General features: G+C 35.1%; 1 protein-coding gene across 3 annotated transcripts in view; it reads right to left on the bottom strand.

The window, feature by feature from the left end:
* The window catches only part of NBAS (NBAS subunit of NRZ tethering complex), a 325,219-nt gene that overhangs the window by 292,183 nt on the left and 14,551 nt on the right, over positions 1 to 18,485 (bottom strand). For all 3 annotated transcript variants that reach the window (XR_011236168.1, XM_069494000.1, XM_069493999.1), the window contains exons 7-9: positions 10,058 to 10,191; positions 7,207 to 7,340; positions 5,662 to 5,760 (exon numbers count right to left, since the gene is read on the bottom strand). Coding sequence is in view for 2 of the 3 variants with exons in the window: in XM_069494000.1 (XP_069350101.1) it covers positions 5,662 to 5,760; positions 7,207 to 7,340; positions 10,058 to 10,191 (367 nt within the window). In the remaining variant the exon portion in view is untranslated. The remainder of the gene's footprint in view (positions 1 to 5,661; positions 5,761 to 7,206; positions 7,341 to 10,057; positions 10,192 to 18,485) is intronic.

The raw sequence follows: 18,485 nt of genomic DNA, 5'->3' as shown, positions 1-18,485 counted from the left end.
GCTCACAGTCCAAGTGCAAGTGCTACCTGTCATACTTCCCTGGTCCTCAAGAAAGTGATACCTCCTTTATCTCGATCCCCACATCACTGTATCTGCATCCTTTTTAAGGCCTTTACTTTCTAGATTGCATTCTGGTGTGTGCGTGTGTACACACACGTACACACACACACACAAAGAAGAGTGCAAGAGAAAGAATGTATGTTAGACATTAGAAATCTACATTAGACATATATGGATACATATATAAATACATAATATATAATATTATTTCCTATTCAAGAATATGAGATCTTGAGTTCAGGATTGATCTCTATCTTTATATTTCCCACAATACCTAACATGGTACATCACATATACCAAGCCACAATAAATAAGAGAGTACTGGAAACCAGGCCAGTTAAAGATAGATAGAGTTTCTAGCTCATCAATCTTTCTAACACAGACAATTCCTCTAACAGAACACATACTCTTTTAAAGGGACAGAAGATTAAAATTTTAAAGAAGAAAAAGTGTATCTAGGTGCTGAGGAAGTGAGGTTTTAATAACTACACTTTAAAAAAAAAATCAAGTGAACTAAACCAAAAGAGGTCTTAAAAAAGCAAACATTGCTTGTACATAATAAAATGTGGTACCAAAGAAGACGTAAACATAAAGAAACAGGTTGCCCTCAACAAAAATCAGACCAGCAATCAGTGTGTCATGGGTGCAGACATGTCACATTGTCATGGCTTAGCAAAATTCACAACAAAGAGCTGAGCCTGTCACAGCAAAACAAACTCTAGCCCCTTTCTAATAGCATCATTTAAATTCAAGACTTAATGGGAAGCTAGGAATGGAAAATATCAGATCTAAAATATTAAAACAAACATTAAAGGGCCAACCTTTATACAATAAATTGACAAAAATAAAATCAAAATGCCATGATTCTCTAATAACGTATTTAGTTTATTAAATATAATCAAAAGAAATGTTTTGATATAAGAAAACATCTGTAATTATTTGCAACATATACAGCTACATTCAATTTTATAAAATATAGACCTCTAACTTTGTATATGATCACTCAACTATATTGAAAATGTCTATTATAATTTCAGATTATCTATTATAGTTAATATTTTTAATTTTTTAATTAGTCACACTTTTGAAACTGATTTTCAAATTTCTCAAGAATGTAAGAACTAATTCTTCAACACAGGAGCCATACAAGTCAAAAAGAATAAATTAGTAGTAGTATATTCATTCAATTGTAAATAATAATTATATCTATGATTTCCTGAATATCTACTATGTGCTGGATATTTAGTCCTCAAAACAACCTGTGGTTCACTGAATATTCATTCCAACTCCTTTCTCTTCCTTAAGAGAGATTTGTAAAAGAACTATACAGAATGTCTATAAATTAAAAATATTTAATAACAATTAAAACTAAAATCACAATGATTGGTTTAAAAAAGAGATGAGGCACAGAAGAATAAAACAGAAAATATGTCAGCAAAAATTAACCAGAATACAGATTTTTTTCAACATAGAATCATATGTTTTAGTAATTCAAGTGTTTCAAACTACTTTCTGTATGTATTTATATAGAAAAAATTAAAATAACCTTCTACTTCTCTTTTTTCAGTAAAAACAAAGGGGGAAAATAGGAGAGAATGAGAAAATTAAAGGTGAATCTAGGGGACCCTACATCTAGATAATAGAAATTCCAGAGAGAACAGAAAAAACAGTAGGGCAGAAACAATCCAAGAAATAATTCAAAGAATTTTCTCAAAAGTGAGAGCTATGAATATCCAAAGTGAAGGGCCAGCACTATGGATATGAATAAACCTATTTCAAGTTATAACATGGTCAAATTTCAGAACACTGGGGCAAAAAAGAAAATATTAAATTCTAGAGAGAAGGGGACAAAAATCAGAGAAAGAAAGGAACATGGTTTTTATACTAGAATGACAGAATTCTCAAGAGCAACACTAGAAGCTAGAAGAAAACAGAGTAATATCTTCTAAATTCTAAGGGAAAATTATTTCTTTCCTACAATTCTATCCAGCCAAACATCAATTAATCATGAAAATAGAATAGAGTCATTTTCAGACATGCAGGACTTCTAAAAATATACCTCCCGTGTACCCTTTCTAAGAAAAGTGACAGGAGGTTGTGACCCACCAAAACAGTTAAACAAACCAAGAAAGAAAAAAACAAGGAATCCAGGAAACAGGTCATGTAACAAAAGGGAAATATGAAAGCTATCCTCAAGATGATAGGGAGTGAAATTCCAAGACAATACCTATGCAGAAGGTATAAATCTAAACTGGAGGAGATCAGAAAGTTCTGAGACTTCTTCAAGAAGATGAAACTTACAGAACGCCTAATGTATGTGATGTGCTTAAAGGAGATTTACACTAATAGGGGTGAGTTTAGGAGTAAATGTGTGATAAGTACATTTAAAACCCTGGAGAATTAAAAAAAAATCATTAACTACAAGGAGAATAAATGTATCCAAGTAAGAAGACACCAGGTAGGCCTTACCATAACCTACAAAGCCTTGCATGATTCAGCACTCCCCAGTCTCTCTTTGACTTCAGCTTACATACTCTATTTACCAATCTGCTTCAGCCTAACTGGCTACCTTGCTGTTCTTAAAAAATACCAAGTACACTCCCAACTCAAGGATTTTGCTTTGGCTATTCCCTCTGCATAGAACACTCTTATCCCAGGTATATAAATAACTAACCTCCTCACCTCTTGCAGGTCTTTGTGCAAATGTCACTTTCTAAACGAAGGTAACCTGGCACCCTATCTAAAATTGTAACCTGCACCCTACTCTCCCACTCTTCCACTCTCCATCTCTGATCTTTGTTTTTCCATAATACTTAGCACCTCACATACTTTATGTTCATTGTTTATTATCTGCCACCACCTCTAGAAGTTCCATGAGAAAGATGTATCCCAGGCACCTGGAACAGTACATGGCACAGAGTAGGAAATCAATAAAGGTTTATTGGATGAATGAATGAATAAACAAATAAATAACAATGGAAAAGTAATCATGAAATACTATAAAAGCTTGTCTCACCTGTGAATTTTATCTACATAACCATAATAATCATACTATAAAATTATGATACAAATATAAGAGAACAAACAATGGTTCAGTGGACATACATGTGGTGGAATGGGTAAGAAAACTAAATGCCAATCTTCCATAAAGGGAAGCAAATAAATAATGTGTAAAATTAGAATCAAGAAATACAATGTTTCACTTAGATGTACAAAAACAATCAAAGGGTCAATTAAAATAGCTAAAAGTGGTTACCTTTGGAAAGTACGAAATAAGAAGGAAAACTCAGTTTTTTGAACTATAATATTTAAATACTTGATATTGTGTGCAGTAATAACTCATAAAAATAAAAAGTAACTATGGCTGGGCATAGTGCTCATGCTTATAATCCCCATAATGCCAGCACTTTGGGAAGCCAAGGTATACTAGAAAGATCACTTGAAGCCGGGAGTTTGAGATCAGCCTGGGCAACAATCAGCCTGTCTTCACAAAAAAATTTTAATTTTAAAAATTTAAAAAGTAAATATAAGAAAAAATATTTTTAAAGACAAAGTCACATCTTAGAAGAAGATATTCATCATGTATATAACAGATCCAGAATATCCAGATTATATAAAACTATGAAGACCAAATAATCAAAAGAAAGGATATAAAACAGGATTTCATAGATGAGAAAACATGAATAGCCAATAACATATAAAAAGCTGCTCAACTTCATCAATAACCAGGTAAATGCAAATTAAAACCAATGTCTTGGCCGGGCACAGTGGCTCATGCCTGTAACCCTAGCACTCTGAGAGGCCAAGGCGGGCGGATCATTTGAGCTCAGGAGTTTGAAACCAGCCTTAGCAAGAGCAAGACCCTGTCTCTACTAAAAAATAGAAAGAAATTAGCTGGACAACTAAAAATATATAGAAAAAATTAGCTGGGCATGGTGGCGCATGCCTGTAGTCCCAGCTACTTGGGTGGCTGAGGCAGAAGGATCGCTTGAGCCCAGGAGTTTGAGGTTGCTGTGAGCTAGGCTGACGCCACGGCACTCTAGCCAGGGTGACAGAGCAGGACTCTGCCTCAAAAACAAAAAAACCAATGTCTTGAGATATTCTTTTATACCTGCCAAATCAGCACATATTTAAAAGTCTGATATCATCAAGAGTACTAATGAGAATGTGAAACAACAGAAACTTTCATACACTGCTGATGGGATTGTAAATTGGGAATTGGTACAACTACTATGGAAAACATTTGCTATTATCTAATAAAGTTGAAGATGTACTTATGTGACAATTTGGCAATTCCACTCAAAGTTGCATATCCTACAGAAACTCTTGGACATGTGTGTCAAGGGAATGCATGATAATTTTTATCATAGTACTATTTTTAGAACAAAAAAACTGGAAACAAACCAAATTTTCATCTATGGGAGAATGGATAAATATGTTGCCAATTATTCATAAAATGGAATGTCCTAGTAGTGGTTAAAAATGAGTGAACCAGAGCAACATGCATCAAAAAGCAAGTCATAAAGCAAGACTTGTACGTCTCCTGTGTAAGTCCAATTATATAAAGTCAAAACAGCAAAACTAGATGTGAATAAGCAGTAAAACTACGAAGAAAGCAAAGGAATGATACACACAAAATTCAGGAGAGTGGTCATCTCCCGGAGGACAGAGAGGATGGGATAAGGTAATAGCACAAAGGGGACTTCCGGGTGTGTGTGTTCTTTTTAGTATAAAAATGTCATAATAATTCTGAACAAAAAATATAGATATATGATTGAACAGAATATAATAAAAATTGTATACATTTTCAGTCAAAAAGACTTAAGTATGTTGAGGGCTACAGAGTTTAAAGATTTGCCAATAGACACAGTAAGTCCCGAAATTCAAAACTCAGGTTTGTCTGACTCAAAATTTGACAGTTTCCATTTAGAGAACCAAACAGTTAGCTTGGCTAACTTAAAAGATATATGTAAATTTTGTTCTCGCTTAACAAAATCAAAGGGCAGAAATCAATGGAAGTAGAAAATGCCACAAGGTTTTCAGGAACCCTCAATGTCGATGCCAAACACATGTATAAGTGGCAAATATGAAGGATGGGATAAAATTGTTGGAAGGAACTGTGCAACAACCAGTGCAGCCTAACTCGCAAGGAAAGAAAGGAGAAGGGAAGTAATGTCTACTGAGGCCCTTCCAAGTGAGGGCACTTTACATATGGCACTTTTGGGGTACAGCTCAGTGGTAGAGCATTTGACTGCATATATGGCACTTTAGGAGTTCTCTCAGTAATGCTGAGTTGGCTACCTGAGTATTTTATAGATGATAAAAATAAGGTTCAGAAGGTTAAGAGAGAAGAGATTCCTCAGTGAATGTTCCTAGTGCCCCATCTGGCTCAGAGAAGCTCAGTTGGCCAGACAGATAAGTATGAATAATCAGAAGATGACTACAACCATATTACAGATATTAAAGATAACTATGCATAAAAGGGGAAATGAAAAAGCCAAAGTAAGAATCAGAATGGACAGTTTCTTCTCTCTGAATCTGTGCCAAGATTTCTACATCTACCTACTATTCCACTAAATATGATTACAAATGATTGCTCACCTGTGACCAGGATGGTAAATGGCTGTGTTGATTCCATGAGGATAATGACTACTGAAGCTGAAACAGTGACTCTCTTGGTAGCTCTGATTTGTTCCAACACTAAATTTAAGAAGGTAAATAAGAAACAAATACCATTAAACCACGATGGATATTACCAAATACACAATTAAATTAAAAAGGCAAACACCAAATATTGCTGAGGATGTAAAACAACCAGAACTCTGATACATTATAGTGGGAAGGTAACCAATACACACACTTTGGTAAAAAGTCTGGCAGTTTTTTATAAAAATAAACTGTATCTACCCTATGACTCAGCAATCCCACTGACATAAGAGAAATGAAAATGTGTATCTACAAAAACTTGTACAAGAATGATCATAACAACTTTATTTGCAGCAGCCCATAACTGGAAATTTAGGGGTCCATCAATATAATAATAGATAAACCATAATATATTCATATGATGAAATACTAATCAGCAATACAAAGGAATAAACTATTATATATGAAAACATATGGATGAATCTCAAAATATCATGCTGAATGAAGAAAAACTTAGACAAAAGAGTACATACTACAGTCATCCCTAAGTATCCCTGGGGGGTTGGTTCCAGGACCCCAAGAGGATATCAAAATCTGAGGATGCTCAAATCCCTGATATAAAAATGGTGTAGTGTTTGCACATAATCTACATGTGTCCTCCCATAAACTTTAAATCATCTCCAGATTACTTATAATACCTAATCCAATGTAAATGCTACATAAATAATTATAATACTATATTGTTCAGGAACTAATGGCAAGAAAAAAAGTGTACATGTTCAGTACAGATACAATGTTTTTTCAAATATTTTCAATCTGCAGATGATTGAATCTACAGTTGATTGAATCTACAGATGCAAAACCCATGATTATGGACAGCCAATTGTATATGATTCCAATAATGTGAATTATTATAACAGAACAGGCAAAACTAATCTATAATAAACAAATTTTAAAGAGTAGCTGCTCTGAGAGATGGTGCGGAAAGAGATTTACTGGGAAGGGGCATGATGGAACTTTCTAGCATGATGGCAATATTCTGTATCTTGACAGAAGTTTGAATTATACAAATTATGCATTTGTTATAAATCACTGGCTGGTACAATTAGGATCTGTGCATTTCACTGTATGTAAATTTTACCTGAAAAGAAATAAAGTATAAGCAAATATTAAACTCTAACTGATGATATGCATGCTAAAGAATTTGAGTAGTGATGTCTCCAACTTATTCTGAAATATACTGAAAAAGAAGATTAATCAATAACTGGATAGTGGGATGGACAGACGGATAGAAATGTGATATAGCAAGTATAGTAAAATCTTAAGTATAGAATCCAAGTGAAAATATATGGGTATTCACTGTATCACTCTTTCAACTTCCCTATTGTATTTGCAATTTTTCATAATATACTGAAAGTAAAAAAAGAAATACCAAAATCTGACACTAATCCAGAGAAACAGACATTATTTCAAAAGCAACTTTCCAAAGTACATTTTTACCTTACAAGGTAACTTCTAAGTTCGCCTCGGTAATTGATGACCAGGAGTTCTGCGGACCACTGTGTGCTTGCTTTGTATTCTAAAAATATCAACCCAGCAATGGCATAGCTCAGATCACCTACAAAACTGGATGCCTGTAGGAGAGCGGGAAATTAAGTTACTAAAAACATACTAGATAAAAGTCAATACATGCATAATTGGAGAATATCTGAGACACTGATTTTGCCAATTATACTTTAAATAAGATAGCTCTAGAACTGTCCTGTATAACCAAAAATCATGTGAGTCAGAGTCTAGAATTAGACACTCAAATCTAGACCAGCCTTTCTAAACACAGGCTGGAACCACAGCAGCCTCTTTGAATGAGGTGTTCATCGAGATAAGTAAATTTCTATTCAGACTTTGTGTCCATTACGGAAAAAAAAAAGGGAAAAAAAGTAATGCCTCAGATAACTCTAAGAACCTGTTTCCAGATACAGGCTCCCAAATGTTAATTTCCACTGCTAGCAGTAACCTATGATAAAAAAAAGAAGTATCCAATTATTTCCCATTTGCCTAATCAGCAACTTAAAGGAAAGGACACTTAAAACACTCAGTGTCAACCTTCTTCCATCAACTAAATATCAGGCTGTATTGATAAAGATCTGAAGGCCTGTGCCCCTCAGGAAGCACACATAATAAAGTTTATCATCCTTGAAAGGGATCAATATATGCCATCCCAAAATACGTCACTTTGGCATAAGGTTTATTTTGAGCTGAAGGCAATTGAGAATCAAGGCATAAATTTCTCTTTGTGAAAGTGCCCCTCTGTACCAGGAAGAGGAGATGGGATTACCAGAGATTGAGAGTCACACCAAAATGAGTCTGCATAAACAGACCTTATTAAATAATTCGTATCTTCCATTGGCTTCCCTCATATATTTCCTAGTCACTTTCCTACAATTTACCGTCTCTAGAAGGTCAAACTCCCTTTCCTTTGTCTAGTCACTTCTTCACAATTTGTAGCCCTTTATTATTAATAAAATGGTATATAAGCCCCTGAGTCTAATTGCTTCTTTGAGTTTTCCTTTCTTTTCTGTGACACTCCCAGTACTCATAAAAATATTAACATCAATAAAAACTATATGCCTTTTCTCCTGTCAATCTGTCTTTTGTCAGTTTAACTTGCAGGCCCCTAGCTATTAAATTTAAGACGGTAAAGGAAAAGATTTTCTTTGCTAATACACTGTCTCGAACCACACAATGAACACTTGATACGTGGCTAGTTGGAATTGAGAAGTGCCATAAATATAAAAATACACACCAAATTTCAGAGACTTTGTACCAAAGAAAGAATATCAAATATCTCATTAATAATACTTTATATTGATTACATGTTGAAATAACATTTTGTATATATTGGATGAAATAAAATATATTATTAAATAAATTTCACCTGTTTCTTATTGTGGTTACTAGAAAATTTTTTTTTTTTTTTTTTTTTTGAGACAGAGTCTCACTCTGTTGCCCAGGCTAGAGTGAGTGCCGTGGCGTTAGCCTAGCTCACAGCAACCTCAAACTCCTGAGCTCAAGTGATCCTCCTGTCTCAGCCTCCCGAGTAGCTGGGACTACAGGCATGCACCACCATGCCCGGCTAATTTTTTCTATATATATATTTTTAGCTGTCCATATAATTTCTTTCTATTTTTAGTAGAGATGGGGTCTCGCTCTTGCTCAGGCTGGTCTCGAACTCCTGAGCTCAAACGATCCGCCCACCTCGGCCTCCCAGAGTGCTAGGATTACAGGCGTGAGCCACCGCGCCCGGCCTAGAAAATTTAAAATTACACTTAATCATATATATAGCTTGCATTATATTTCTGTTAGACAGCACTAGTCTAGAAAATAGTAACCCAAATTACTTAGTTTGGTTCCCTAAAACTTCCATAATATGAGCACAAGACACTTTTTTGAGTTTTTCCACTCATTATTTCTAAAGGAAAATCATTCTCCGCATCCTTGGTTCTCAACCCTAGCTTCTAATTAAAATAAGCTGAAAAGTTTATAAACAATATTAATGCCCAGGCCCCACTCAGATCAATTAAATCAAAATCTCTGTGGGTAGATTGTGGGCAATCTACTAATTTGTTTTGTTTTGTTTTGTTTTGTTTTTTCTTTTCTGTATAAAGCTCTCCAAGTGATTCTAAGATGCAGCCAGAGTTGTTAGAACAACTGTTCCATATGCCCCTATATCTTGTTCATTTGAGGAAGGAAGATACAAACAAAAAAGCACTAGATTCCTAGAAGAGACATTTATTAACTGGACTACCATGGGAAAAGTCAGTTTTCTCCCAATCTGTTTTCTAGACTCTAAAATGAGGACAATATTTGCCCAACCTACTCAAAGGTTTGTTGTGAATATAAAATGAGAATATATGTCAAAGTCTTTAATAAAGTGTAAAGCATTATACAAATGTAAGTTATTACTACCATTATTTTTTTTCTCCACTCTCCTTTTCAATTTCTATCCCCTTTTGGGTAACAAGTTCTAACTCCTCTTAAAGGTATTCCTGTTTCAACAGCCCATTGCCTTCTTTTCCTCACTAGAACTTTATAATAACTTTCTGTATCTCTATTTAGTATTAATATTTGCTTACTACCAGATGGTTTACCTCTGCATAGAGCAATACAAAATACAAAGAATAATATGCGTATACGTAGACCTCTACGTATATTCTCTGAGCATCTTAAGTGCATAGCTTATTATTCTGATTTATATCTGTACTAACCCTATCTTCACATTCATTCACTCAAGCACCTATATATGGGAGGCATTGAAAAAAATACATGTTATCAGTTTAAGGTATGTACATACCGGGGAAATGACAAAGAGTTCACTTCCCATGAGATCAAACACCCTCACAGTTCCTGTGCTTTCAGCATAGGCCAGCAAGGTACAATCATAACTCCATGCTACCCTTCTCCACTGGGGTTTTGGATCTTTTGGAACTAGAATGAAAAGAAAAGAGGTATTTTAACAACATATTATAAAGTTAACACTTCCAGTAACTGCAACCAAAGTAAGTATTCAACTATATCACGCCATCTCCTAAGGCTCTCTAATGCTTCATTCAGTAGGAAAGAACAGTTCCCAAAAACCCACTTCAAGTAAGAGTGGGAAATATAAACCATAGCAAACTATGCCCTGTTTGTTTATTTTAGAAGCAAAGCGTACTCACACTAGTGTTCTGGGGAATGCCGAACGTGCCCTGGTCTGGTAAAGGCCCGGGAATAATGGACCCCAAAATACTTAGGAAATTGAGAGAGATCAAAAGCACAGAGAATAGGCAGAAAATAATTCCAACTCAATGAGTTTATCCCTCCTAAAAGCAAAAAATGAAAGTGCAATTGAAATCTTTTAAATATATCAAATACAGATGCCAAGAAGATACAGAGTGGGACTAGGCTGACACAGTATTAGAAAGGAAAGAGGAAAAAATATATACATATATACACACATATATTAGGCAAGTGAATCAAGAACTGTTCTTAGTCAATCACACAATTATGAGATTTTAACAATCAACACATTAATAATCCTAATAGTCCAACACCTGGATTTTATTTCTGTTCTAAATTTTTCAGTACAACAATAAAGAGAAAGGCTATCAGCTACAAAAGAAGAAAAAGAGGATGTGAGACTCTAAACTATGCCAGGTTTGTTTAAGGTTTTTATTGCTGTGTTTTGTTCGCTTCAGTTTCCCCTCACTAGAATGCCAGAACTGAAGAGACAGGCAGGAGGACAGTGCTCTCCCTTTCCCAACAAGAATTCGAAATGATTAGGGGACTCAAGGTGACACCGTAAGCAGAGCAAAAGCCAGAACTTCAGCATCCTGCCTTCCCATACAGTGCAGGTTTCATTATGACACACTGCCTCTCAGTGAGAGCCTTAGGATTGCCTCAAAAATGTTTCAGAAATGTATGGTCTTTGCTCTATGTCTCTGCTAGTACTGTCCCCGCTCAGGTTTCACCCTATCTTGCTTAGCCTCCTAACTGGTATTCCCACCTTCAGTCTCTTCCTCTCTATTCCTTCCTTCATAGTACCCAAAGATATCTTTCTAAAACAAAAAGAAGAACAGAGCACATCCTTCTGCTGCTTTAGAGTCCCTGATAATTCTCCATTTCCAACAGAATCAAGTTCAAACTCCTCAAAGTACGTGAAAGATCCTTCAAAAAAGGGCCCATGATAGCTTTCCAGTTTTGCCTCCCACCCCTTTCTCTGTCACAGACCTAATAACCCAACCATCCTACAACCATCTGGCAAATGAACAAATGTGCCCCATTCATACATATTGCTGCTCTACAGAAATTGTTCATCTCCAATCTTACTCATCCTTCCAAACCTAGTTTAACTGTCACCTCTTTCTTTCAAGACAATCTTCAAACCTGACTGCTCTCTATGCACCCCCAAATATGCTGTCCATACATCTTTCATAGTATTTATCAGCGTCACATTATGCTGCTTACATAACTATTTGCCCCCCAAGTCTGAGCTCCTTGAAATCAGAGACAGTATCTTATTCAACACTGCCATCTGAGGACCTGGAACGCAAAGTGATTGATGTTTCACTAACGATGAAGCCTAAGTCTCTCTCAGAAAAATCTATATTAACAGCAAAGGTAATGATAAGGGTTTACCATCCCTCAAGGACTACCAAATAATTAAATGTGAATTATATAACTGAAGTTATCTCTCAACCTAACATACTGTATAGAATTCAGACTTCTCTTTCTTTCTATAACGCTGTGTGAAATTCAGACTTCCCATTCTTCCTGTAATATACATTCTGGGGAATATTTAGGAAAAGCACATCAACCACCAGTAAGTTTCCTCATGTTGACTATTTATCAATAGCTAAAAAGTATACCCAAAAATCCAAGAAAAGACGTTGAACATAGGTTAGACTTATTGATTTTATTGAAGCCTAATAGACACTCACTCTAGAAAAGCCATTTTTTAAAAATGGGAATAATTTTTTTAATAAAAAATAAGTTCCCTGCCTTCAGACAGCCAAAAAAAAAATCAAACTTGGAAGTAGACATAGGCACAAAATGATAACACAAGACTAGAAAATCGGCATATTCACGGATGCTACATAAAAAGCAGCAAGAGGACAATTTTGCCCTGGAAAATATTCATGGGCTAAGAAACACTGCAAACATTTCTCCATTTTTATTGTTTTATCTGTGATAACAGATTTTTTTCTCTTATTTCATTTTCATAGGATAAACAGATCTATGCACTCCATTCCATCTGAAGGGGGGTTGTTTTTACTAATACTTCTAGCTACCACGAGTCACTCCAGGAAACTCTGCAGGTGTTTTGACCCAGATAAAGATATGTTTTCATTACAAGACAAGCTTTCATGTAACAATGCACAAATAAAGACTTTATTGCTGGATTTTTCCAGCTGCCTGTGTGGTTTTGGAAAGGAATGAACAGTACAGATTTTCACAAAGGAAGTGTCAAAGGAGTTGTCTGAAAAGTATGCAAAAACACTGATGGTAAAAGTTAACCAGCAGCTTGACAGCTGACACATCCACAGTGAAGCTGTTAATGCCCTCTCACAATTCCATCAGCGGCAGCCCGACATCCACACAGTTGTCAAGCTCTTTCCCGTCGGGGCTTCTGTCTAGGCTTTGTTCTCTGTCTGGAACACTCTTTCCCTAAACCCTTTACTGGCTTGATCTTTCAAGTCTCACTTTAAGTATCTATCACTTCCTCAGGAGGCATTCTCTGACCACCCCGTCTACATAGCCTCTAAGCCCCATTATTCTCCACCATTCCAATGATTTCACTTCCTTCACAACTCTCATCCTGAATAACAATCATACATTTGTTTGTCTACTTTTTATTGTCTGCCTTATTCGTTAGTCTGTGTATTCAAAAGGTCAGGAGCTGTGTCCATTTTGTTCATTAACTTTTACCACCAGTGCCTAGTACTCTGATGGTACACAATTGGCACCCAAATGCTAAAGGACTAGACTTTAATCCAGTGCCCACTTACCCAAAGTAGAAATGGAAATAGGCAAGGAGTAAAAACAAGAAATATTGGGTTCTAGTCTCAGTGCTGCCACAGGATGGCTGGGTATGACCTTGGGGAGATCACAAAGGCTTCAGTTTCCTCATTTGCAAAATGTAGAATTCCATGAACAACCTCTCACATACATATATCCTTTGATTTCCAAGTCAAGAATCAGTGACCAGGAACAAACTTGTGGGGGTAGAAAGACATGCAGAAAAGCTAAATATCTGAATGTTTAAAATAATAGTGTTGCTAGAAGAACACATGAGAAAAATCTTACAATTCTACAATAAGAAAGGTCTAAGCATGATAAAGTGAATCTATAAAGGAAAAAAAAAATGAAAGAAAGAAAAGAAAAGGAAAGAAAGGAAGGAAGAAAGGAAGGAAGGAGGGAGGGAGGAAGATCTCTATGGAAAAAGACAACATAACAAATTTAAAAATAATCAATTAGGTAAAATATTTGCAATGTATATGATAAAAGGTTAACACTCATGCTATATGAAGATGCTACAAACCAATAAGAAAAAGTCAAGTAATCTATAAATAATGCAGGCAAAAGGATATGATCTAACAAGTCACACACACAAAAAAAATAAAAATAGCCATTAACACATGCTCTACCTAATAACTAAAGATACAAATTGAAAATGAGATACTTTTTTCCTTTTGCCTATGAGTGTGATGAATATTTAAAAGACAGGTAATACAGGTGTTAACAATGGAAAAAAGAAATGGCCTCAGTCGTATCTGTGGTTGTATAAGTAGGTATAACTTTCCGGGATTATGGCAGTAGCAATCACATTTTAAGTACTGTAGCCACATATAAACAGTGTCTTTTCCAGTACTGTTAGCAGAAGAGGGATACAAAGATGGGTAAGATAAAGAGGAAAAAAACAAGCCACTTTGAACAACCTAACTTTCTACTGAGAGAGAAATAAATAAATAAAATGTGGTTCACACTCTTATACTGGAATAGTATGCCCATATTAAAAAGATTGAGGTGGGAAGATCGCTTAAGGTCAGGAATTAGAGACCAGCCTGAATAAGAGCAAGACCCCATCTCTACCAAAAATAGGAAAAATTAGCCAGGCATGGTGGTACATGCCTATAGTCCCAGACACTCAGGAGGCTGAGGCAGGAGGATCACTTGAGCCGAGGAGATTGAGGTTGCAGCAAGCTGTGATGACACCACTGCACTCTAACCTGGGCAACAGAGTGAGACCACGTCTCAAAAAGAAAAGATTGAAATTCATCCTAGATATCACCTGGGTAAGTTGTCATCAATATATAGGTGAGGAAGCAAGCTGGAGAACCAATTATATAGTATGATCCTGTTTTGTTAAAGAAAAGTAACAGTCAATCTCTCTCTCTATTTATAAAGGTTCATATAAGCATAGAAGGTTTTATACCAAAGTATTAATATGAATTCCTATGAGGAATGCAAATTAAGAAAGAAAAACAGGTTGGGCACGGTGGTTCACTCCTGTAATCCCAGCACTTTGGGAGGCCAAGGCGGGAGGATTGCTTTAGGCCAGGACTTCAAGATCAGCCTAAGCAACACAGAAAGACCCTGTCTATACAAAAAAATTAAAAAGTAGCTGGGTATAGTGGCACACACCTGTAGTCCCAGCTACTGCAGAGGCAGAGGCAGGAGGATCACTTGAGCCCAGGAGTTTGAGGATACAGTGAGCTAGGAAGACACCACTGCACTCAAGCCCAGGTAACAGAGCAAGACCCCGTCTTAACAAAAACAAAAACAAAAAAAAAAAATAGAAAGAAAAACAATCTTTGTTTTTTCTTGCTGTTTCTATTTCTGTATTTTTTCAATTTGTTATATTGCTTTTGTTATTTAAAAAAAGAATAGTTTCAAACTAGGTGTCCCACTATAAATATATTTTTATACACACACACACACACACACACACGTAAAAGAATTGTTTTCAGACAATGTACTATAGGCAGTGCAAGCCTATGATCACTAAGTGAGAAGAGAAACAAATGAGCTGTACCACAAGATCACCTTTGCTTTCTCAAACAAATCATGGTAGTCTCACTGAAGTGAAGAGATAAAGATTGAAGTTTGGAGCTTCTAAGCTGACCAGAATTTACAAGGAAGCATTCCAGAGAGAAGTGAGTGAGTCAGAAAAAGAGCTTCAAAATCAGCATAGAGGAATTACTGTTTAAGACAGTAATTTTAAAATTCATATTGTAAACCCTAGAGCAAATGCTAAAACATAAAGCAAATAGGTACAGCTACCAAGCTGACAGCGGAGATAAAATGCAATAATAAAAATGTTCAATTAAACTAAAAGAAGGCAGAAAAATTAAACAGAGACGAGATGAGAAAAAATAAGAAAGCAAATAGCAAGAAAACAGAATTATTATGAACGTAACCAGATCAATAATTGTATTAAATGTAAATGTTCTAAACAGCCCAACTAAATGACAGAAATTGTCAGACTGAGAAAAAAAATCAGACCCAATTATATGCTTCTACCAGAGATGTATATTAAATACAAATACACAGGCTAAACGTAAAAGACAAGAAAAAGATATGCCATGCAAATGCTAATCATAACAAAGCTAGGCTGGCTATATTAATATTAGACAAAATAGACTCCAGGACAAGGAGTATTACTGGAGATAAAAAGGTACATTTCATCATGATAAAGGAGCCATTTCAACAACAAAACAAAACAATCCTCTATGTGTATTCCCCTAAAAACTAGAGCACCTAAATACATAAGACTGACAGAACTAAAGGATAAAATAACCAAATAAATACACAATTATACTTAGAAATTTCAACCCTTCTCTCTCACTAATTGATAGAACAATTAGCATGAAAATCAGTAAGTATATAAAAATTTGAACAGATCCATCACCCAACTCAATCTAATTTGACAATAATAAAACACTATATCCAATAACTGTACCATTCCCAAGAACCAAATTGTTTTAAATGCATATGGAACATTCATGAAAATAGAACGTATGCTAGGCCATAAATCAATCCTAAATGAAAAAGATTAAAATCATGCTGTATATATTCTCCGACCACAACAGAATTAGATATAAATAACAAAAAGATGTTTCTATTAGAATAAGCTTAAATGCTTGCATATGAAAAGAAAAAAGGTTAAAGTCAACAATGTAGATTTCCCTCTTCCATTTAGAAAAATGAGAGCAAATTAAATCTAGTAAGCAGAAGAAAGGAAATAATAAAGATAAAGGCAAAAATCAAGGAAAACAGACCAAAAAAAAACCAAAATCAATAAAACTCAAAGATTTTCATTGAAGAATTTATTAAATTGATAAAATTCTGGCCTGACTGCTCAAGAGAAAAGAGAACACAAATTACAAATATCAATAACAATAGAGGGGGCATCAGTACAGACCCTATAGACCGTTAAATGGTAATAGAAAATACCATAAACAACTTTAAGCCAGTAGGATTTACAACTTACAGAATAATTCCATAAAACACTGAAATAAGAAGAAACTGAAAATTTAAAAACCTTTACATATCTACTTTAAAACTTTAATTAGGAATTTAAACCTACTTACAAAAAAAAACTCCAAGCTTCACTGGTGGATTCTATCAAATGTTGAAGGAGGAAATAATTCCAATTCTACACAAACTCTTTCAGAAAATAAAAAAGGCGGGAATACTTGCCAACTCAAATTTGGAGACCAACACTACTCCAATACCAAACCAGAAAGACATCACAGGAAAACAATCTAGATACCAATGTCCCTCATGAACATAGATGCAATAATCTGCTACCCAAATGATACACAATTATCTACACAAACGCATGATGATGGTTTTGTCTCGCTGGTGGAATCAAGTACAATACTGAGTTGCTTGCTGCTCAGATATCAAGTTTATAGGCATCTTATTTCGATAGCTGGGAGAACTACATCCTGACACCTAGGATGCTACCCAGTAGGAAAGATCAAAAAAGATACTTTGGAAAGTCCTTCTGAAACTTCAACCTAAAAAAGGATTAACAATCTATCTTTTTTTTGTTAATGACATTTTTAAGTGAAGAAATCAGATTATAAAAATTTTACTTTCATAGAACGTATCTATAGCAATAGGTACTTACAGAAGAATGTCTGAAAGAATAGATAATAAAATGTTAATAGTACTTATTTTTATTTTCTACATTTTGCTAATGTTTAGTCTCTAAAGTTCCTACTAAGAATGCATATTAGTTTTCAGTAAAAAAAAAAAATTATTTTCTCTAAAAATACAAAAACAGAAAAATAGTTATCACATAATCTAAGGATCCCGAATCATATTTCTAGAACAAAATGTCTCATTTCAAAGTCTGGGTGTCTCAAATAGTCTGCTTACAATTAAGAAACTCAAGCTTATGGTATTTCAAAATAAAAAATATGAGAAAAATCTCTTGATTAACATAGTACAGCTCTAAAAGGTCTAATTCCATGTGCTATTTTTAGGTCACTATTCAAGATAGAAAGACAAGACTGAATTACTATTTATGGCTTAGTAAACAGAGCCAAAACAAGTTGCAATCCACATTTAAAACACTCTTAAATGGCATATCTTTTATAAAACAGTAACTGAAAAATATCAAGGTGGAACCAAATAGCTCCCATCTCAGTTTGCAGACTGCAATATGTAGCTTCAAAAATGCATTAACAACAATCTGGCTCCTTTTTTCCAAACACACACATGAAATATCATTGGGCATATGGGAATTATTCCCATAAAGATGAGTCAGATAATAAGCAAATGATCATTATCTTACATTATACGAAATGGAAAGAAGCCATTAATGCAGCATTAAGGTCATAAATTCACACATTCAGAAGCCAACAAAATAAAACATTAGTTCTCAAAGCATTATTATCTCACCCTTGCTGCCACATTAACTGTACACACTAAAAACTCTGACAAATATTATAATTTGTATGAAATACAGAAGGGTAAAGCTTCCCATTTTCACGTTAATTTGTAGATTTCTCCGTTTATTTACTGGCTAAGAGCAGGTGTTTAATGCCAAAGCTCAAAACGACCCTGTATGTCTGAATCACTGCAACACTCGGAGCATGCTCCTCAGAAGCTTAGCTCAAGTGCCCCAGACTCTCACTCAATGAAAGGGCTGCACTGGGGAAAAGGCAAAGGAGTACCCCCAGATTATTCTTCTGGGAACCTTTTGACCCTTACACATTATGTAAACCAGG

The sequence above is a fragment of the Eulemur rufifrons genome, chromosome 19 (genome assembly GCF_041146395.1).
Source record: "Eulemur rufifrons isolate Redbay chromosome 19, OSU_ERuf_1, whole genome shotgun sequence".
NCBI classification, from domain to species: Eukaryota; Metazoa; Chordata; class Mammalia; order Primates; family Lemuridae; genus Eulemur; species Eulemur rufifrons.
The sequence above is the reverse complement of the archived record's forward strand: the minus strand, read 5'-3'. Positions and strand labels throughout refer to the sequence as shown.